We start from the raw sequence: 22996 nt of genomic DNA, 5'->3' as shown, positions 1-22996 counted from the left end.
TGAGATATGAGACAAGCTAATTCGGATACATGCATTTTATACACCATAACACTTAAAGAATCAATACCGCACGAGAAAGACATTTTTAAATCATTTATCACATTTGTGACTTCAGAAATGCTAGTTGGTTTAAAATAAAAATTGTCCCCTGTAACGTGAAGTTCAGATTTAAAATCATTCACCAGACACATCTCAATAGTTTTATTAGCACTGCACAAATTACTAGCGAAGCTTGGACCAATGTCACTGAAGAAGTAATTTATATGATTAGTAATTATATTTGGACTCTCTTCTATTGAAGTAATAATACTATTAATTTTCAATTTTTTAAGGTAGTTTGTTTCTTTAGTTGTTTAGTGACTAGATCTGAATAGCCAGGAACTTTCCAACCCTCCTTTTCCCTATTTCTAAAAATGTGGACTACATACATTGGGAATATAAATGAAATTTCTTCTGAAGACACTTCAATGAAATAAAATGTTATTGATTTCTTCGAAACAATTCCTTTTTACATGTTTTGGTTTTAGCTGAAACCAATTTTACTTTGTTTCTTTTCGCTATTATGCACTTTTCTAAATACTCAGGATTTCTAATAGGCATGCAGCGATTGTGTCGAGGATCAATTAATTCGGGTAGCATGCAAAAATTGTAAAAGCGTCTCTTGACATTATCAAGCTCGAAGTCATATTGGGTACGTAATTAGTGTCGCCAGTATCCCGTTTGCAAAAGTATGCCCGTTCCTTGCATAGTGAGTGGTCTCCAAATACATGTTTTGGACTATTCAATATATCCAAATAAAACTGTTTTATTTTTCCTAATTCAAAGTCTTCCGGTACGTTATTGCACAACGTACAGCCGTTCTCAGGCGTAAAATACGGCTTGACACAATCTTCCTCAATGCTAAGGGATACTTCTAACAGTGATTTAAGTTTTTTGCAATAATTTCGAAGTAAGTGATTTCGGCATTCGATCTTTTCGACTGAAACATTTTTATACGATGTGCTTCTTTTATTTTATTGTAAGTGCTGGAATATTTTATATACTTTTATATTTTAAAAACATCAAATTGTTTATTACTATATTTATTAGAAACCCAAAAAAAAGTTAACAATAAATTAATTCTTAATAATATGAAATTGTTTATTACCTAGAAACCCGAAAAAATGTTAACAATATATTAATTCTTAATAATATTAAATTGTTTATTACCTAGAAACCCAAAAAAATGTTAACAATAAATTGATTCTTAATAATACTATTTGACACTACACAGCTTCGACGGAAACGCACAGATGAAACATAAAAAAGGCGACACACTATTATAGTCCCTACGCGCAACGCATAGAGTGGAATATTGTTGAAACGTCTCATGGAAGTGTAATAATTACGCGGAATTTCGAACTTTGAAAAAATATTGACACGACGGACCGTAGAAAGCGTGCATTCACGGCCACCTCATAGAGCCGAATGAGTAGGAGAATTCTTCGATGTTCATTATATAGTATTTAACGAAAATAAATTGTTAGTAAAAACATATATCTCGACAGAAAAATGTATTTATGATAGCCTAGCGTGGCTACATTATCGATATTTTGACGATTAATAACTTAGATTGTCGTTTGAATCTGACAATTCATGATTCTTCATACAACGATTGAGATCGCTAGTAAGGAAGGCCCTTAAAGAGTTTTCATTTAGGATGGGTTGTTTCGGAGAATTTGAAGAATTCATCAAATTTTAACGTTCATTTTCAAGTTCTGCGTAAGATTATTTTAAGTTCTGTTTTTATTTTAGTTCTGTCAAGCAACTAGCCAATAATGATATGGTAACAGAACTTGAATAGGACTTTCACAGAACCCGAAAATTAATGTTCAAATTTGATGAATTGTTCAAATTCTTCTAAACAACCCGTCCTTAGGAATGTGAAAATAAATAAATTCAAATGAAGATAATTTCTGAGTAAGTATGTATCTACTACAAATATGTATTGTGAATTTAATAATATTAAATAAAAATGAATTTGCATATAATTCCGATGCCAACTTCTGGGAAAATGTATTACTTATTCTGGTAATGATGTATTTGCTTGATGAGCTTATTTTTCACAAGAAACGGATACAAGTGTAAATTTGAACCATCCCTACGCTTCAGGATGCTGTTTCGTCTAAGGTTTATCCATTTCTTTCCGATCGAAGTTTCCCTTAGAAAAGTCATTAAATCATTAAAGATTATAAATTAATATATTTTAAATTTATAATGTCTGAATTTACTGACTAGTATTCCTGGTCCCAGTTGTACGCGTGATTCCAATATCATATATATCCAGTGATTCCAATATCATATATCTGTTTCCTCCGAAGAAAAAATACAACATTAGGAGGAAGCAGACATTCATTGTGTATCTCATCGTTTGTCTCGCCATTAATTAGTATGTAAGAAAGAGCTGCAGCATTATTGTGATAAGGAACGAAAGCTTATTGTCTTTTTTGTGCCTTTGCCGCGCCGTAACCGTGCAAATAATGAAAGTAGGTATTAGTTGCCTGCAACAGATAAAAGACTAAGTGTAGTCACACAATCCTTGCTTCATCCACATTCAAACATCAAACCGCTTAGTACTCTAACCTATTACATAGTTGCCTGCAACGGGCAAAACAGCTAGTAGAAAATTAATTCTTTAACCCGTAGGAGCCGGCAAGAATATTTAGTGAATAAAAATACATTTTTGTTAATGCCGACATGAAGACGATGACATAAGTGATGCTAGGTGCCCCTGTATAATTTGATATTTGTTCACGGTATAGCCGTGTTCAAAATAATTTGGTTGGATCTGGTGATTAATTAAACAAAGATTATTATTTCATACCAAAAGATTTTCAAACATTTGTATTTGTTACAATAAAAGACAAACAAAGATCTCAGTATAAACAAGTTGGCAGAAGCATAAAAATATAAATTTAGCTAAAATTCAGTGAAGAAAAAACAGGGGGCTCCCGAAATATCCATTAAGATAGGCAACTGCAACATAAATCACATACGCATTCGTAAATTGTTAAGCCCTCGCTTTCCAAATTTCTACTGATTTATTAGTACATATTTCTCCTATACACCTTAAGTTTTTAAATTCCTAAAAAAGTATGTGTTGTTTTTGAAGATAATATCTGTACAATCGTAGAGCCGAAACGATAATTATATGAAATTCCCTCGATAGAAAAAACTTGGAAAGTGTGCTCCGAAAAAAAAATTATGTTCTGTAATTTAACATTAGTGCGCCCTACTGTCGAATTTGGCAGCCATCTCTGGTCCGGAACCCCAAAATACCTGAAAAAAACCCTTGACTCTGTGCAGAAACGGGCGGTCCGTTTGATAGATTCCCCAATCTTAACAAACGGACTGCAATCTTTAGAGCACAGGCGTCAGGTAGGTATGCTGTCCTTGTTCTATCGGTATTACAATGGAAGATGCTCTGAGAAACTAGCGTCAATGATCCCTTCGGCACCGGTGCGTAGTCGGGATACACGCCAAACGCGCGCCCAACATTTGTACACGGTTGACATTTGTCAGCTCGGCTGTGGAACGAGCTGCCGGCCTCTGTGTTTCCTCCCTCCTACAACATGGGACTCTTCAAGACCCATGTTAACTCCTTCCTCTCCACAAAAAGACCCTCCACACAGCATCCCCAAAGATGACATAGGCCCTGAGGGAAATTATTTTCTTCAGGGCCTCCTGTGTGGAGTTAATATAAAAAAAAAAATACAGTGTGTGGCAAGCCTACGCACGACTGAAGTGAAACTTTTAGTATTCTTCTCTCTCTCTTTTCATTTCATATTATTATTATTCAGAATGCTGTACATTATAGTTTTAAAAAGCATAAATTTATTTATAGGCGTGTTGTTAACAAATGAACGTTTAACTAGATTCCTAATATTGACATATTTATAAGTATAATAATAATAATAATAAGCCTTTTTTTCTGATCTTCTGTTAGGTACATTAATATTAGAAATGTTTTCTTTATTATAATATATCCCGAAGCTCAGTTTGCCTCTTGGCATAGGCCTCCTCTAACAATTTCCATTGGGCCCTGTCACGCGCTACTCTTCTCCATTGATGTCCAGCAGTGAGTTTTAGGTCGTCTTCCCATCTCATGTGTTGACGTCCTCTACTTCTTCTTATTTATAAGTAGCATGTGATAAAAAAAATTAAAAGTTATAAAAATATGGGATTCGAACCCGGGTCCTGCATAACGAGTGTCGAACGCTCTGCCTCTAGACCGCGAAGAGAGGTATCTCGCGCGACGAGAACCGCGTATACAACGTGTACTCCTATCACATAACGTCTCGTTAACGCTTTATATAGGGTTGAATCGAAGATATATCGGCAGTGTGAAGTCATATCTGTCGTTTTTCAAAATATTTCCGTATATTTGTCCGTTTTGGAAAAGATCTATCGTGTTTTAACAGTCTCATACCCGTATGGAGTCTGAATTTGAAAAACATTTCTAAATTTTGAAAAACTCACTTACGGCTGTGTTTTTTACTAAAAAAACTTGTCACGCACGTCTGCGAGGGTAATTAGTCGCGTTATCGGCCTTGATTAGTAATTTTAATGATTCAAAATAAAAATAATTAATCAAAATACCGAGCGCCTCTACCGGCTCGATTTGTAACCTATATTTCGACCAAAATATCATATAGTCCAAATATCTAAAAGTCGCAGCACGAGAGCATTTTATCACTTTTCCTCGTATTAAAAAAATCACAAAAAGAAAAAAAAAATTAGTTAAAGCGGGGATCGAACCTCGGTTCTTCACGACGATAGTCGGGCGCTCTGCCTCTAGACCGCGAAGCTGAGTTTGGAGAGTGACCTAAACACGGTGTCCGGAAACTCGTAGTACAAGCGGGAAACTGGAGAATCTACATCACATGGGGAACCCAAAAAAACATAAAGTTTTTTGATTTGAGCATTTTCAAAAAAAAAAAAAACCAAAAAAAAATATTTTTCGGCTATTTTAGGGTTAAAGTTTTTTCTAGTGTTTGAATAAGTTTGAATAACAGATGTTTTAACCCTGCAGAGCAGAAATATTTTATGATTACACCGGGTTAAATGAAGGGTGATTTCAAAATAACGCTTCAAATCCGAGTTTCTTCATTTGTTTTACTTTCAAATACTTTTAATTAGTTGGGTACTTTGATCTTCAGTAATAATTTATAAGAATTTGATTAAAAAAAAAAAAAAAAAAAAAAAAAAACAACTTCAAACTCGATTTACTCGATAACGAAAGCTCAAATAAAAAAAAAATATACTACAAAATCGACTCCAAATGTGATGTAGATTCACCAGTTTCCCGCTTGTACTACGAGTTTCCGGACACCCTGTATAATATTAGCTAGGCTCCTATAGCGAAATGATCACGGTTTGAATGAAAAAATTCAAAATGGAATGAAAAAATTCACCATTTATCTTTGAATGCAACTTAGGCATTTGTCAAGAGATTTCTGCTCTATTTTAAGGCGTGTTTTATAAAAAAAAAAAAAATTTCGCTTAATTATTATCCATTTTTTATTATATTAGCGCTTCCTCTAACATTTGTATTTACATATATCCCTTTCTGACCATTTTCTTCTTCTTATTAAATGCATGAATTACTACGGAGCCTTAAACTGCTAACGTCGGAAACGTATTAAAAAAAACATTATTTTTGTAATGTTTTCTTTCAGTATAAGAATTCATATAAGTATTTTCTTAATAAAATATAACATTTTGATTTTACTTTCCAACACGTAGTTTTATTACAGCTAATAATTTTTTTTCTTCTTAATTTAATTCCAGCGAGTGCTAACACACCTGGCCGTGCCGTGGTTGTGGGCCCACAAACACCATCGATAAGCCGAGCGCTCGCAACTGCTGCGGCCAGCGCGATACAAGCTCCCACCCCCAAATACGTATTTGTCACGCAAAAACCCGCGGGCACCAATCAACAACAACAGCAGCAACAGGTGGTGCAGCAAATACAGCAACCGACTCAGCAAATAGTTATGCAGCAGCAACCGAGCCAGCAAATCATTATGCAGCAACAGCCGAATATTAATCAGCTTCAGCAAGTTATAGGTCAGCAACAAGGCATCTTCAGCAACATGGCGGGACAGCAAACTATTGTGAGGCAGCAACAGCAACAGGTGAGAAATTCACAAACATTTTATTAGTTTAAAGTTTATTTGTGAACATTTTATTAGTGTTAACTTTATTAGTACACATTTTATTAGCGTAGTACTATGTGAATTGAACATTTTTATTTGTTTACCACCTTATTAATTTTGTGTTACTTATGAATAAAGGGTGGGCCATAAAGACAAACGATTTTAATTTCACCATTGCATCCGAACGGTGTATGGGAGAGGTGCACGGGTGGTAGGAACTGTTAGCTCGGTTCTTGGAAATTCAGTTGCGATGGAGCATTTCACAGGTGCGTATTGTGTAAAGAACTTTCACAAAATCGTGATACGTGAACTGTTATTATGCGTTTATTTCGCTCTGAGTTCAGTTTGCACGGTCTAAATCATTGTCCCAGTGAATATGTGATTAGGTCGTGGGTCAGAAAGTTCAAAGGAAAACTCATATCGAGAGGATATTCACGGCCCCACAGGATTTCAGATCTGACTACCTCCCTTTACCTAACTACCCTTGACCACTTTTTTATTGGGATACATTAAACGTCGAGTTTACTGCAATAATCCAACCGCAAATGCCCTATTGAAGTCCTACTAGTAGCTACTATTCCAAGCACAGTGTACCAGCAAGTTTCTACAAATTTTTCAACTCCACCCTACTTTATGGCCCACCCTGTATAATTAAGTATTTTGAAATAATGTAGCATCATTTTCTAGGCTTCGAATAATTATTCCTGAAATGAATTATTTTTAATATACGAGGTGTATCCAGAAAGTAAGTGTACTGAATTTTTGTAGGTTACAAATCTTTTTATTGAAAAAAAAAAATTACATGATTACCGTAGTACATATGTAAGCTATTTTTAGACATAGTCGTCATTCCTCTCAATGCAGGTGGTGAACGGGGTATCAATTTTTGATGCCTTCCTTGAAGAAGTTTCCCGCCAACCCCTTCGTCCACTTCTCCACCTCCTCCTTTACCTCCTCGTCGGTTGAAAACCTTTTTCCACCCATGTACAGCTTCAGGGAGGTAAAGAGATAATAATCTGAAGGTGCTAGGTTAAGGGAATGCGCGGGGTGGTTCAGGATATCCCATTTAAACGAAGCAAGCAGTTCCTTCGTGGCGTTGGCCGTGTGTGGTCTGGCATTGTCGTGCAGCAGGCTGACTCCCTTTGTCAGCATGCCTCTCCTCTTGTTATGAATCGCCTTCCGCAATTTTTTTAGGGTCTCACAGTATCTTGCAGAGTTGATGGTCTCCACTTGAGGCAGATATTCAATCAAAATTATGCCTTGACAGTCCCAAAACACGGATGCCACGATTTTCTTGGCTGAAATTGTGGTTTTGAACTTTTTGGTGGAGGGTGAAGAGGTGAGAACCGTTTTTAAACTCGCGATACCACTTGTACACACTCGTACAATTCATAGCTTTATCACCATATGCAGTTTTAACCTCATTATAAACCTCAAACGGAGGTTTTTCCTTCCAAACGAGATAACGGATGACGCCGCGTATTTCGCATTTGGCGGGAGATTGGATTGACATTTTTCACGAAACGTGTTGTCGCGTTGACACTTCTCAACGTACTGACTTTGAACAGGTCTCGTTGCGGAGGGGAAGAGTCAGGTTACACGTAAGTGTAGCCAACATATCGAAAATAAAATTCATTCGGTCGTGAGAGCCTCAGTACACTTACTTTCTGGATATGCCTCGTATATATATTTTCAATCCCATTGTGATAGTAATATTCTGTTTGAGCTGTTATAGTGTTTTAACCCATTGGCATCCAATATTCTGACTAAAATTGATTTGCTAGCTGCCAGAATGGAGTACAATTTTCTAACAGCGCAATAATAAATAAAATTATTCTACACAAGTTTTATATATTGTATCAACTTGTCCTGTCAGCCTAAAGGACGGTACAGACGACTGGTTTGCCCAGGTACTAACTGAAGCCACCGCAACGAAAGGCTCAACCCTCTTACCGTCCTTTCCTTAACTCAAGCCTATTGTTGATCCCTTTCCACATGTTTTAAAAACACTCGTCTGCAAGTAACAATTAAGGATTTACATATAATGCAATTAATGCTTGTAGAATAGCAGATGTCTTTGGGTTAATAATATTTGAATTAAATTTAATTTTTTGAGCAATTTTCAAATACGTTTGATAAATAATATTTCAAACTCTTTAGTTTTTACATATTAAAGAAAAATAGTATTGACATATTTTTTTTTGTAACATGTAATAGTTTATAGGCACATACTAAAGTGATTACATGTATTGATCATAGTTTTAATGCTAAAGTTATTACATGTATTGACAATAGTTTTTAAAAAAAATTTTGTCTGTTTTGCATGCATTATGAGTGATAATTAACTAAATGAATTGATTTTTATGCTAGACATTTATAAAAAATAAGTTGTTTGTTTATGTAATAACATTGTTTGTTCGTTTTAATATCTAATTTCGTAATGTAATATAATTTGATAAAAAATTGATTTGTTTTAAATGTGTGTGTCAAATAATAATATGTAAAAAAAAATAATTTTTCAAATCCCGCACAGGTGCGAGAGTGAGCTGTGAAAGGGTTAATTATTTATAAAACTCGATTTTGTGATATTTCACCTCATTTGTCCTCACCTCATTGAAATTAGTTTGTCATGGCACGGAAATAATTTTATTAAAGCTGCGTTCAAACGGGAATCAAAAAACTTTTCAAATGAGAGTGCTTGCTTAGCCGAACGAACTCTTTATTTTATCGTGATTTTCAATCATTATTTAGAGTTGATCTGACTTCAGTTTCTAGGGTTTTTTTTATTCGTCACATACTCAAATATCACCAGGCTAGAACGCTAGGCTAACTAGAAATTGAATCTCTCCCATCAGTATCCTTTTCAGAATGATATTTTATTATGTAAGTTAGTTTCTTTCATTACTAGTTAAGTCATGTAAAGCTGCGTATGCATCTGCGAGCCGAGGGAAAGGAACGAACCAACCGCGATCTGTGCGAACCACCAGCAGTCAAAGTTGAATAACAATTGCAAATTAATTGACTAATATTATCAATTATGAAGCCGGTTACATACATGTGAGTGTCATAAGATATGATTACAAAAAGTGTGTACGACTTAACCTCCTGAACGCCAGCGTATCCTTGAGGATACATTTAAAAAATCATTTCTCTGAATATAACTAGCTATTCTGGGGAAACTTCGATAGATTATATGAATCCTATAATTTCTATATCCGATTTTTTGACAAAATGATCTGAGTATGATATCTTGTTCACATTTGTGCAAGCAACAAGAGGAGCCTAAAATTGAGTTTCAAAACCCTCCTTATCACGACCAAAAACCATGTTAAAACTGCGAGTGAGAAACCAAATCCGCTATATCATACAGAAAGTTACTATCAAAACGCGCTATATCGGATTCAACCAATCACAAGCAGTTATTTTGCCAAAATACAATATGGCCGCCGCTCTGACGCCACGCTCGTGTGTCAAAATGATCTACGCGTGTGTTTCTAAACCCGCCATGTCTGCTCAGTTGACTTTCAAAAGCCTCTATATCACGAAGTGAGTATCAAAATCCGCTTTATCCATTTTATTTATCGAAATTAATTAATTATTGCTAAACATATATAGAAAAATAAATGCTTTTCGAAATTTTATTACTCCAATTCATTATATAAAAAATTGTAATGCAATTACTTATGTACGCTAGAGATGTGACAGTTTTTTGCGGTTTTCTCCAAATCAATGAAAGTTGATATAGCGGGTATAGAAATTACACGACTCATATACTGTTTTTATAAATATATAAACACATTGTCTGGTAAGACGATACAATTTAAAAAAGTTTTGCTTCAGTACACCAAGAGTTAAATATAATAATAAAACGTTTTCTAGACTAGTCTTAATGTTCGTAATATTGTTATTACATATATTTTATAATTATTAATTGATTACTTTGTAATTGAAATTGAATTACATACTGACATCAAATTAAAAATCAAAGTGGTCTTATGTATTCCTATAACCAAATATCAATGAGTTTCATCATTTTTCTCCCCGACTGCTCCATGATTAAATAAATAAAATCAATACTTACAAAACTAAATGGACGACTGGAGGTTCTCGAGCAGACGTAAAAACGCATCCCTAATGTGTACCACGAATTGATTTGTGTTTGTCAAAAACTGACAGGAAGCGGATCGCCCTGAGCAGTCGACGTGCAGTTTGTTCGGCGTTCAAAACCTCGTTCCGATCTCGAACTGCTCGCGGATGTAAACGCACCTTCGTAACATTACATAGTCAAATATTTCACACAAGTTATTTTAGTAACCAAGATTACCTTGTATATACATACTCAATAAGTAGAGAAGTTTGTTTCCGTTTACTTTAATTCCACACAAATTCAGTCAATAATGATTAGGGTCGATTGTTAATGTACAACCATTTAATGCAATTTTATTTCAGCCAACGTTGTTTGGAGATGAAAAGAGCTGTTAGATTTATCATATTAACTGTTTGGAAAACTGATCATGTTTTTTATTTTTTTTTTTTGTGTTTTGATAACAATGATTTTAGAAATATTAAGTTGGCAGGCACCATTCTTATTTGTGTGTGTGTTTTTTTATACTACCACCATCGATTTCAGACCGTTTGGAACCCTTACATTCATTTGTTAGTCGTGTTACAGTGCTTTCCTAGTCAATTTGTGTCACATGGGTAGGTCCAGTTAATAAATAATCCGGCTTACTTATTAGATTCTTTTGCGCTGGTTCAAAAGTGGTATGGGTCCTCAAGCCTGGTTTAAGGCCGTTTTAACCATACACACACCTTGGTAATAAGTCATGTTTTCACTGTTTTGACTTAATGCACTGCGTTATACTTACACCGCGTTTATAAGTAAGGGGAATCATGTATAGTCAAGTCGTTTAACAAAGCTGTAAAATAAGGAGTGCTTACCTAGTAAATTTATGGCACATTGATTAGTCCTATTCACAAGTTTATTAGAGATGTGTCACAGTCAATGGGTGTACTAGAGTGCTAATACTACAAAAAATGGCATTATGGATGTTGTAGCTGAAAATGTCTTTTTTAATTCGGTTTTTTGTATGAAGTTTTTTTAGGAAATCCGTGTGGCATAAATGAAATTTACTGAAAATGTTTGTACAAAAAAATCGAATTTACGAAGAAAAAAAAATCGTTTTGGACTAAACAACATCCATAATTTCGAATTTTTCAAACTTATCACAATCAAAAGTCACGAGCCTCCACTGGTCACAGTAACTTTGTTAAATCATGTAACAGCGATCAGTAAAAGTTGTTTTGTATTCAGTCTAACGCCAGTTCTCCCCAGGCGTCGGTGGTTAAAACCGTAGGTGCGGTGACATCTGGTGGCATTGGACAAAAGCTCGTCGTTGTGAGTATGCCATCGAATCCCCTGCCCCAAACCACTACCGTTGTGAGCCAGGTAAATCCACAACGAAGTTATTAATTCAATGGGCGCTTCCCTTCCTCCTATTCATATTCTTCTATATAGCGTACACTAAATGAGATTTATTTGTTTACTCACCGGTAAACAAATAAATTAAATTTAATAAAAATGATTTTTTCATTGGTCTTGTGTCATAATTTTATGATGCAAATGTCATTTTGTGTATTCTATATCTATGGTTTGATCGGACATGCTTTTATTTTCTCTTTTAATTTTTTTTGCTTACTATGTTTTATTGGCTTTTTTATGCTTATGTTTTTTTGTTTGGTGTTTTTGTATTTGTTTTTAAATTTTCATCATCTGTGTAATACATCCTATTAGCATAATAATAAAGAATTTAATATTATTTGTCCTCTTTTCCTACTTCATCCTTCTTTATATTTTCACTTTGTCAACTACAATCTTTAAATGTTTTCATATAAATCTATACATATTATAATGTATTTTTACAAGAGCAATCATTTTTTTCGTTCTTAAGCCTTTTTGTTGATTAAAATTTTAACAATTTATTATTTTACCCTCTGATCTACTTCAAGTGACTATTAACATTATATCGCTGGCGGTCACTAAGAGGTGTTTACAACGCACTTCAAATTTACTTTATTTTTGATAATAATTTCTGACAGATCTAGAGATCTGTGTGTATTCTTGAAGTGCGATCTAAACGACAAGAGAGTGACCACTAGAAGGTTAATCAACTTGCCTATTTGCCTATTCAGCTGCTATTTTATTAGGTGGGTAGGTAATGAATATTTTGTCAATATGAATTGCATATTTATCATTTAACCCTTTGTTCACCAGAATGAATGAATATACTATTCTGGAGAAACTACTTATGATAGATTATATATGGGTCATTCTCCCAAGCAACCCCAAATTGTAGGCAATGTTCAATATTTGAAAAATGTTGTTATTATAATGTTCAGAATAGTACAAAGAATCTAGGCATAATAATACACAAGAACCAAAGTGACGCCATTGTCCACAGAATGAACAAAATTAACAGAAAATCAATATTATATGTTATAACTAAAACACAAACCGGGCATTCTAACTGCGAGAGAGTATCATCAATTCAAGATAAAAAATGGTTCCTTATAATATAATTTGTATATACAAAAAAAAAATCAGATGTATGACCACAGAAGTGATTGCTCGCATATGTGGTCTAGGTGTTCAGAGGGCGAACATTACCATATTTTGGGAATGTTTACAGTTTCGAATGTGTAGTGCTGTCTATTATCGATGGGAAGGATCTCCAGCACCTCATGTACCTCACATATTTTGACGTCAGCAATGTCATCTACCTCTGGGAAGACCAACTTTTCACCAGAACTCTGACCATCATTGAGTTGTCCTCATTGTTGGATATGATTATTCCGATGAACTCTTTAGCAGCATTACAAGCACATGCGAGGATATGAACCAGCAGTTTGAATGTTGCTAGATTACTAGATTTGAAGAATACACCTCGACTATCGGAAAGTTAGACTAGGGGTGAAGAGATAGCTATCTGTCCAATTCATAATGTTGGCATACTTTATTTGATATACACACATTGCAGCTTAGTCTAGGTGCGTGAATAATGTTTTTTTCATTGGTCCATGTTACCGTGTGAATCGCCTGCGTACCTATGAACGTTTTTATCTCTGGCTTTCAAAATAAGTTCAATTATTGGGATCTCCGTATCATTAATTGCTATTACATTTATTCCTATGCAGTTATCTTTCAGGGAGATTAGTAAGGTATTAATGTCAGGATTATCCATTCCGTGAGCAACCAGGGAATCTGCTTTGCGTTTTAGGCTATTATGTTTTACTGTATTAATACATTACTGCACAAATTTTTTAGACAAATTTATTTACGTGTAGTTATTTCTTTAACATGTTAATTCCGTGGACATGAATCACTCCTTTAGACATATCATTCCACAGGAGTGACGTCTACCAAAGTGAGGAAATGAAGGTAAGATCAATTTGTACATTTAACTTATGACATTACCAATTATAGGCCGCAGTTCCCTTTGAAATATGTAGTAGGAATATTTATTAAAAGCTTACTTACCCAAAATATAGATTCCACTGGAGTGATGCAGTGATTTCGTTACACACCAGTGTCATACTTGAAAGCAGCACAGCACCCAATACAATTATGCTCCGAATGCATTCAGACTCGTAATCACAATAGTAACAAGTAGCGAAGTCTATTTTGATTTTTAAGAACTTTTGTGAGACTATAGATTTTTAGTGCATTTCCGCGTTGGAGTAATATCGTCATGTTTTAAGTACGCTTGAAAATAAAAACCATAAAGTTTACAATAATATTTACAGATTTCAAACATGGATCAGAGTATTATCTTTAATTTTGATTTTTTTTAAATAACCATAAACTTTATTACCTACTATGTGAACAGTCCACTGAAGTGATTTTTCTACCACAAAATTGATTATTTCGGATAGTTTAAAAGATTTTCAAATGAAACTTTAAACTTAGTTAGTTCTTTAGTAATGCCACAAATTAAAGCCACTTATTCTCATAATAAAGTAAATATTTAACATGAAAATCGCGCTAACACTTTTTGATCTGCTCGGGGGAATGACCCATGTATTATTTTTATAAATATATAAACACATTATCTGGTAAGATGGATCATTTATCGACGATGATAATTTTGCATCAGCAATCAAGAAGTCAAGGCATTGAAAATAATATGAGGGGTGACTATTTAAATAATGGTGCTGGTAATTTAAATTAAACATAAGTAGGTACGTAATATAAAAATCTGACAATTTTTATTTCATTGAAATTTATTTTTCTTCTTTTCTTGGGATATTCTCAGTTTCAAATCATCTATGGTCTATACATCCTTGCCTATGAAAAAAATCAAAACCCGCAAGAGTGTCGTATAGTTAATATGCAATGATATTCCAGTTAATAACTTTACAAGGTGGTCGGAGGTAAAGTGCACTAACTTGAGGTGATTCTACATGATAGGACAAGCCATTCAAAAATATAAATACTATTTTCCTAAATTCCAACGTTTTAAGATAGTTTTCTGGTAAAAAAGTTGAATCATTTGGATGGAAATAAAAAATATATTTTTCAATATATTGGGAAAAAACGATGAAATTTGAAAAAGAGTTATTTATATTTTTTACCTCTTGTACTGTTGTGTAGAATCACCTCCCAAAGTTAGTGTACTTTACCTCCGGATACCTTGTATTCAACAGTTAGTGCACTTTACCCCTGGCCACCTTGTATACAACAGTTATAGATTTAAAAAGAAGATAATATGACCATAAACTTTAATGAGGTTATTTATTATTTCAAGATATACAATTTGACCCATCACCTTTCACTGCGCGTACAACACAGATTAAAAATAAAAACATTGACATTTTTTTTTACAAAAATCTACAATGGGTTGTGACAAAACTCAGATGAACTCATATACTGAAATACATGAAATGCTTTAATGTATTTCAGTGTATGGAGTGATACACATTTAACTGGCAAAATGGTATTTGTTATCCGTTTTCCCGTCATCAATATTTATTATTTTCTGGAAGAAGAAATGCGGTGATGAATGCATAATCAGATATCAGGAGACTCTGATAAATGCTCTTTCAAGTCTCCAGATTGGATTACTGTGATAGTTAGTATGCTGGTCTGCCAAATGTACATTTGATCAGACTGCCCAGCGCCTTGTCTGATATGAGACAACAAGATTCTATCTGCCAGTTTTAAGAAACTAAAAGCAATATGCGATATTGTTTCTCTATCTGCAAAGAAAGAATGGACCACAGCAACGAGTGGCGGGGTTCAGCTAGTAAAATAATAAAAATTAATATGAAGAATGTACATATTATAATTGAACTATCTCTATGTTTCATGACATTCCATGTAAAAAACGTGGCATTTAGCTCAAAAACTTAAGGCGATCCACTACGTCGTGTAATATTTTAAATTGAGCCGCTATCAATAGCAACCCTTACGTAGATGGCGATAAGGTTTAAACTCCCGCTTAACACCGTCCGCCTGTTTTGATTTATGCAAGAAAAAAACATGGCCAAAAAGTGCCTTTTATGTTATTTTGTGGATGTTTAGGCATAAATATTTAATTTTTTTTGATCATTTTATAAATAACTTAATTTTCCACATTATACAATAAAATTATAACCGAAAATGTGTTTGTAAGTAGGAGATTTTGAACTTTAAAGCAGTTTTCATAGGCCTTATACATTATTTTTTTCTGGGCTTATAAAAAGACTTATCTAAAAAATACTCGATTATTTCAAAGGCCAAGATGTATTCTACTCGCAGTATTTAATTAAAGCATCTGAAACATTTCTAGGCGACCAAATTTTCAAACCAAAAACACATGATTTTGCATCACTACGTATGGCATCGCCTTAAGCAAAAAAAATAACTAGATAGAACCTTGTTGCTTTAAAAATCAGCTAAACCCAGAGCAACCGGGTTCTATATGATTATTAAATAAATAAAAAAATTGGCTAAATGCCTACATAGAATGTTCCAAAACTTAAAGATAATTCTGACAAAGAGACTCAGTTTGGTTTAAACCTCGTATTAATGCTGCTAAATTTGGGAATAGAGCTTTCACTGAACACTGGGTCCACATTATTGGAATCATACTTGACTGATCTCTGCATGAGGGACAATCTTGATATCAGTCAAATCTGATGCACCAAACAAACTGGTCGAACCCTCATGTAAATGTTGCTAAATTTGGAAATAGAGCTTTTAACACACTGGGTCCACGTTCATGGAATGACCTACCATTTAGTTTAAGGTCAGAAACTGGTTTTGAAAAACATACTACTTGAACCCCTAGAATCTATATATTTTGCAATGTATTTCTCTTATAAGCGAACCTTATATCAAAATAAAATACTGTTTTTGAAAGCAGATGAAAGACTCTTTCTATTTTAGTTTTACATACATATCAACATATGCATTTAAAAATATTAAAAACATAGATAAAGTTGCTTACTGATAGTTTTTATTGTGTAAACTGTAATTACCACTTTACACATAACTAAAACATACTTAATTAGAAAAAAGTATTATAAAATTTATTGTCAAAAAATTATTAAAAAAATTGCAAACCTTAAAAATATTTTTCAAATAAATGTGGTTTCATAGAATTATTCAAAAAATTTCGAGAGTGTTGTAAACTTTCAAATGCATATATTATTTAAAGGCCATATTCTGTGAAGAGATTAAGAAATTATAGTATTTCCACTGGAAAATCCAAATAAATGGAATATTTCTGAATATTCTGAGTATCAGAAAACTAAAAAGTGTTTTTAAATGGTGATGAAATATGTATTCAAATATTATTATACGCATATTTTTTGAAATATAAAATATAAATAAAAATTGATTTTATGCTTTTTGTAACTAAATTACTGATAGCAAAAAAATATTTAAAAACTCACGCATTTTATCAGAAATGTATTACAATGTTTGTTTGTAATATATATATATATATTTTTTTTCAATGTATTACAATTTTTCATCATTTGTTACCTCACTTTTTTGTTGTTTCATATAAAAATAATTCATAAAAAGTTTAATAATTTTTTTTTCAAATTACGATCTTTGGTTTCATAGAGGTGTACATTTTAATTCTTCTGTGGTTAACCTCTAGATTTGAATATATAGCTTGGTACTTTTTAATTCTTCTGTGGTTAACCTCTAGATTTGAATATATAGCTTGGTACTTTTTAATTCTTCTGTGGTTAACCTCTAGATTTGAATATATAACTTGGTACTTTTTAATTCTTCTGTGGTTAACCTCTAGATTTGAATATATAGCTTGGTACTTTTTAATTCTTCTGTGGTTAACCTCTAGATTTGAATATATAGCTTGGTACTTTTTAATTCTTCTGTGGTTAACCTCTAGATTTGAATATATAGCTTGGTACTTTTTAATTCTTCTGTGGTTAACCTCTAGATTTGAATATATAGCTTGGTACTTTTTAATTCTTCTGTGGTTAACCTCTAGATTTGAATATATAGCTTGGTATTTTTTCTTTCTAATACCATTTAGATTATATTTCTCACCATGACAATAAGGGAAATACATACAAGGATTTCTGTGAGACCATGTGAGTTGTTCCCAAAAGCAAACAAATTAGCCTTTAATTATCATTATTTTGATGTGTTGATATTGAACTGTTTATCACGTTGCAGGCCCCAGTGACGGTGGTGCCAAAGCCCATCTTCATTGGGCAGGGCTGTGCCCCACCTCCGCCTGAGCTGGATGATCTGTCCCATCTTGCTTGATCTTCGGAGAAAAACTAATCCTCCCTCTCCAGTAGTATGCCTTTTCAGGTTTGTTTTTACATCTGAAGAAATATTACAAATTTGTCATCCTTACCCACCCTCATCTATTCCATATTCTTCCCCCTCCCCCCCTCCACCACCTTCAGCTACACAGCATACCCCAATGGGGTATTTTCACAAACTATGAATACCGTTAAATATGTGTGGAAGATTAAGGACCAGTTGTTTCATATAATTTGAACAATTCGTCCAATTTCAAAGTGAATTTTCAAGTTCCCAGAAAGTTCTATTCAAGTTTTGTTATTATTTCAATTCTGTGAAGCAACTGACCCATAGTGATGTATGTAGTAACAGAACTTGAATAGGACTTTCACAGAACTTGAAAATTAACGTTGTAATTTGGTGAATTGTTCAAATTCTGTGAAACAACCTGTCCTTAAAGTTTATTTTTATGATTGAGATTATTGTACTACAAACATAAAATTTGAATATTTTCATTCATAATTATTGATTTCAAAAATGATCTAAAGCCACACATTCCGAAACGGTTTCAACTGGCTACCATGTCATTATGACATAGAAATGGCCAATGTCTGGTAAGACGGCTGTCACCAACTACGCCCAGAGTGATCTTAACACCGTCAAATTCACAAATAAAAACGAACATGTCGTTTTTGCCGCAAATCGTAATATTTTTCTAAAATAACGAAAAATAGTGGAAATGTCCTATTTGGGATGCCGTAGTCTCTCTGGTTTCAGATGATTGGGAACCGTGGTCTCTTTCAGTGGTGGCTCGTGACTATTGGGTGTACTAGAGTGCTAATACTACAAAAAAGGCATTATGATGTTGTTGTAGTCGAAAACGTTTTTTATTTCTTCGAAAATTCGGTTTTTTATGAAGATTTTCAGAACTTCCGTGCGGCGCCTGGTCAAACTGAAATTTCCTCTAAATCTTCATACAAAAATCGAATTCTCGGAGAAAAAAAAATCGTTTTGGACTAAACAACATCAATAATGTCAAATTTTTCAAACATAGCACTCTATCACACTCAAAAGTCACGAGCCGCCACTGGTCTCTCTTTTTTCTTTTGTAAATTGGAGATATAAGTTTTCTTTCATAGCGGTATAGATCACAAATCTAGGATTATCTGTTCAGTGCCTCAGACCCTCTATACAGCATCCCCAAAGATGACCTCTGATAAAATATTTCTTTAACCACTCGATCGATAGAGATTTCTGGCTGTTTGGTTTTCGATTTGGTCATTCAATTTAATTAATATCATACCTCCAAATATTAATATGGAAACATGTGAACTGGCTTAAAGCCAATGAATCCACCTAGATTTGACCATTTATACCATATTTTTAGGTTTTATAAAAAAACCAACATCCTAAATTTTAGTACCTATCTCTCGAGTGGCTAAGGGAGTTAAAAAAAAAGCCGCACATATTCCTTTTTTGGAGCATATAAAAAATTGTAGTTAATGTCCATTTTCCTACTGACCCAAACTTATAACCAATACTTGCAAATTAAAAATTAACCCGCGGGGCCGGCAAGAAACTTCAATAAATAAAAATACATTTTTGTTAAAGCCAACATGAAGACATTGATAAAGTGACATTTTTATTTTTGTCTTTAATTAACCTAATAGAAGTAATATCCAAAGGCAAAATAAATGTATAAGGTTGACACTGTATTGCAGTGCTTCCTACCGTGCTTGGGCACAATTTTCCAACACTGCAAATGCAGTGCTCCGTCCCTAATAGGTTAATATGCATTTTTCTATGTAAATAATTCATGAGATTGTTTGAAAGAAAATTATTCAAAATGAAGCTCTTGAAAGGGGCGTTTTTAAAGAATTAATTTCTGCCGTAGAAAAAATATTAAAAAAAACAAATTTATAATAAAAACTTTTTTTATTTTCCTTGGTATGTTATTTCTACCCCTGATAATGTTTTGCTCAACCTGTCTACAAGGCGTTTCTATATATCGTCGTTCTAGTTCGTTTTTGTCCAACAGACCATTTTTGGTGAAATTGAGTTAAGTATGCAGTTCTTCGAATGCATTTATTTATACGATACAAGTGAAAAAAAATATTTTTAATGTATTTTCAAGACGCTGTTTGTCTTTTTTTTTATTTATTTTTTTTATATTAACTCCACACAGGAGGCCCTGAAGAAAATAATTTCCCTCAGGGCCTATGTCATCTTTGGGGATGCTGTGTGGAGGGTCTTTTTGTGGAGAGGAAGGAGTGAACATGGGTCTTGAAGAGTCATGTTGTAGGAAGGAGGAAACACAGAGGCCGGCAGTTCGTTCCACAGCCGAGCTGTTGAACTTAAGAACGAATCGTAGAAGCGACCCGTTCTCATGTGACAAATGTCAACCGTGTACAAATGTTGGGCGCGCGTTTGGCGTGTATCCCGACTACGCACCGCTGCCGAAGGGATCAATGACGCTAGTTCCTCAGAGCATCTTCCATTGTAATACCGATAGAACAAGGACAGCATACCTACCTGACGCCTGTGCTCTAAAGATTGCAGTCCGTTTGTTAAGATTGGGGAATTTATCAAACGGACCGCCCGTTTTTGCACAGAGTCAAGGGTTTTTTTCAGATATTTAGGGGCTCCGGACCAGAGATGGCTGCCAAATTCGACAGTAGGGCGCACTTGCGATTTGTACAGGGTCAGCAGTTGTGTACTATTAAAGTATCTGCGGGCCCTGTACAGCACGCCCAGCTTCTGAGAGGCCAGCTTTATTAGGCTTAGGCTTATTTCTTAGGCTTCGATGGAGCCCCCGTACCTGAGCTGGTCACTTATAGTTACACCAAGCATATCAATGGAAGGCCTGTTCGGAAGATTGCTTCCGTTGAAGGACACTAGGTTAGCATTTAGATCCCTTTTAGACGTAATCAGACAGGATTGGGTCTTTGAAACATTAAATTGGACGAGATTATTTTTACCCCAGGAGGAAATACTCTTGAGATAACCGTCCATTCTCTGCTTCAAAGCCCTCCGAGCCGTTGGAGTTTGTGTGCCCTTTGGGGGCTTGTCAAACAAAAAGCTATCATGAACTGTACTGTCATCCGCGTAACAATGAATCGGTGCACATGTCAAAAGGTCATTGATGTGCAACAAAAACAAAGTCGGAGACAGAACCGATCCCTGTGGGACGCCAGCATTTATAGAGTGTGAGGATGAGGTGAAACCGTCAGCAACTGCCTGAATCGACCTATCCCTTAAAAAGTCAGCAATCCACGTACACAGGGATGCGGGAAGTCCGTAAGAAGGCAATTTGTTGACAAGTCCTCGGTGCCAGACCCGGTCAAAGGCCTTGGATATGTCTTAATTCCACTAAAATTAAACAACATTCCGAGCGTGTTTATCCAACACTGTGTCCTACATCCAAATTAAAAACGTATTTTTTGCGTAATTTTAAACATTTGGAAAGAACTTTAATCAAAAATAATAATTTATATTACTTTGAATCATTTTAGTGAGCTTAGAATGAGCTAATTTCATTGTATATGTGGTCTGTTGGACAAAAACGAACTAGAGTGACGATATGTAATGCCAAGAAAGAAGTCAAATCTACAAGAATTACTGAAGTAATTTTTCTGGAAATTACAATAATTATGCTCCTTTTACAGATTTATTATTAGCGCGCCTAACTACTGCAAATCAAGGATTAGTGATACCACAATGGCTCCATATTTACCCGTGGAGTGGTGCTATTGCATGCGGACATATCATCAAACGCCAACTATTTTACAGTTTACGGATGGCGCTTGTTAATTTTGCGTAGTGAACTTTACTTTCAAATATAATGGTTTGTTTGCATTTGAAGTACACAGTGCAGTACACTTTATTACATAGATATTATATTTCTGATGTAAATGATAGACAAATTTTGAGTGTTTTAAGATATTTAGCTCAAATGTAAGTCGATTAGTTTTCAGTTACAACTCATTGTTAGTACATATGTTTTTTTTAAATTCATCAGGTATTCTTGAATTTAGTCATTTACAACAATAAATTGACTTTAAATTGAATTTGTTACTAGCGTCATGTATTCATGGTCTCACAAGATCAGGTAGATACAAGCCGATTGGCACCGAACTAGGAGCAAACTGCACTGACTATCAAAGCGGCAGAGCCAATGAAAGTTATGCGTTTGGTATTCAGGTAGAAACAAAGTAGTGCTGTGCGTAGATGCGATTTGCAGTAGTATGTGTGAACGATGTTGGCGACATAGATCATGGGCCACCTCTCTTACTTCTATTATCTTTGAACCAGAGTAATCGAAATGAGTCATTTTTGGTGCGCTAAAGACCAAACCTCTGTACTATATTATGTCAATGACCTAAAAGCAAAAATTTTAAGTTATTTATTTAAGATAAATTTTATAATGAACGCTTGTGTGTAGCATGATAATATATTATTAAAGATAAGAACATATATGATTCAGATAAAATGATGTGCTTTGGAAACCTAACTCATGTTAGATGGGTGCTTTATTAAAATTTATGTACAGTACACTTAATTCTGTTATTACATGGGAATACGTTCCATCACACACCGTGTAAAAAAATTACATTTTCATTTGTATTGTAAATTGGGAGATTTTCACCCATCAAAGAAACACATACAGCATTAAGGGTAAGGAGAAGAAACTAAAATGAGCGGTACAGTGGGTACCTTTCAATGATTTGAGAAAAAATATATCTGCCAGTCTACAGGCAACTCGCATTGCAGAAAGTATTTTAGTCTTCGTTAATGAAATCTGCTTATGGACAGCCGTCTCTTTTTACAATGGTGTGCGAATTCCTTGCTGTACTCAGTCATAACAAAAAAGGTTTTAGTTACTTATACAAACCAAATATTTTGTAAGAGTAAATAGTTTACCCATTTGCAGTTATCACATAGTTTTCTCACCTCACTAAACTATAATTTTGTATTTTGCTCTGCTCTACTTATATTTTGATAGTATTTGTGTCACACGCTGCCGTTTTGAAAT

At 34.2% G+C, this 22996-nt stretch overlaps 1 protein-coding gene across 3 annotated transcripts in view; it reads left to right on the top strand.

The window, feature by feature from the left end:
• Nucleotides 1-22996, top strand: part of LOC149425861 (transcription initiation factor TFIID subunit 6-like) — a 49788-nt gene extending 26792 nt beyond the window's left edge. The window contains exons 9-12 of one of the 3 annotated variants that reach the window (XM_089641955.1): nt 5830-6176; nt 11512-11646; nt 17890-18030; nt 21630-22996. In XM_089641955.1, coding sequence (XP_089498081.1) covers nt 5830-6176; nt 11512-11646; nt 17890-17982 — 575 coding nt within the window. In that variant the 3' untranslated portion in view covers nt 17983-18030; nt 21630-22996. Of the gene's footprint in view, nt 1-5829; nt 6177-10646; nt 11647-17889; nt 18031-21629 lie in introns of those variants that run through there. The other 2 variants (XM_089641961.1, XM_089641968.1) reach the window with 2 other exon arrangements.

Source organism: Hesperophylax consimilis, chromosome 2 (genome assembly GCF_061612785.1).
Source record: "Hesperophylax consimilis isolate HC1 chromosome 2, BYU_Hcon_1.0, whole genome shotgun sequence".
Taxonomy (NCBI): Eukaryota; Metazoa; Arthropoda; class Insecta; order Trichoptera; family Limnephilidae; genus Hesperophylax; species Hesperophylax consimilis.
This window is presented reverse-complemented; position numbering and strand designations above follow the sequence as displayed.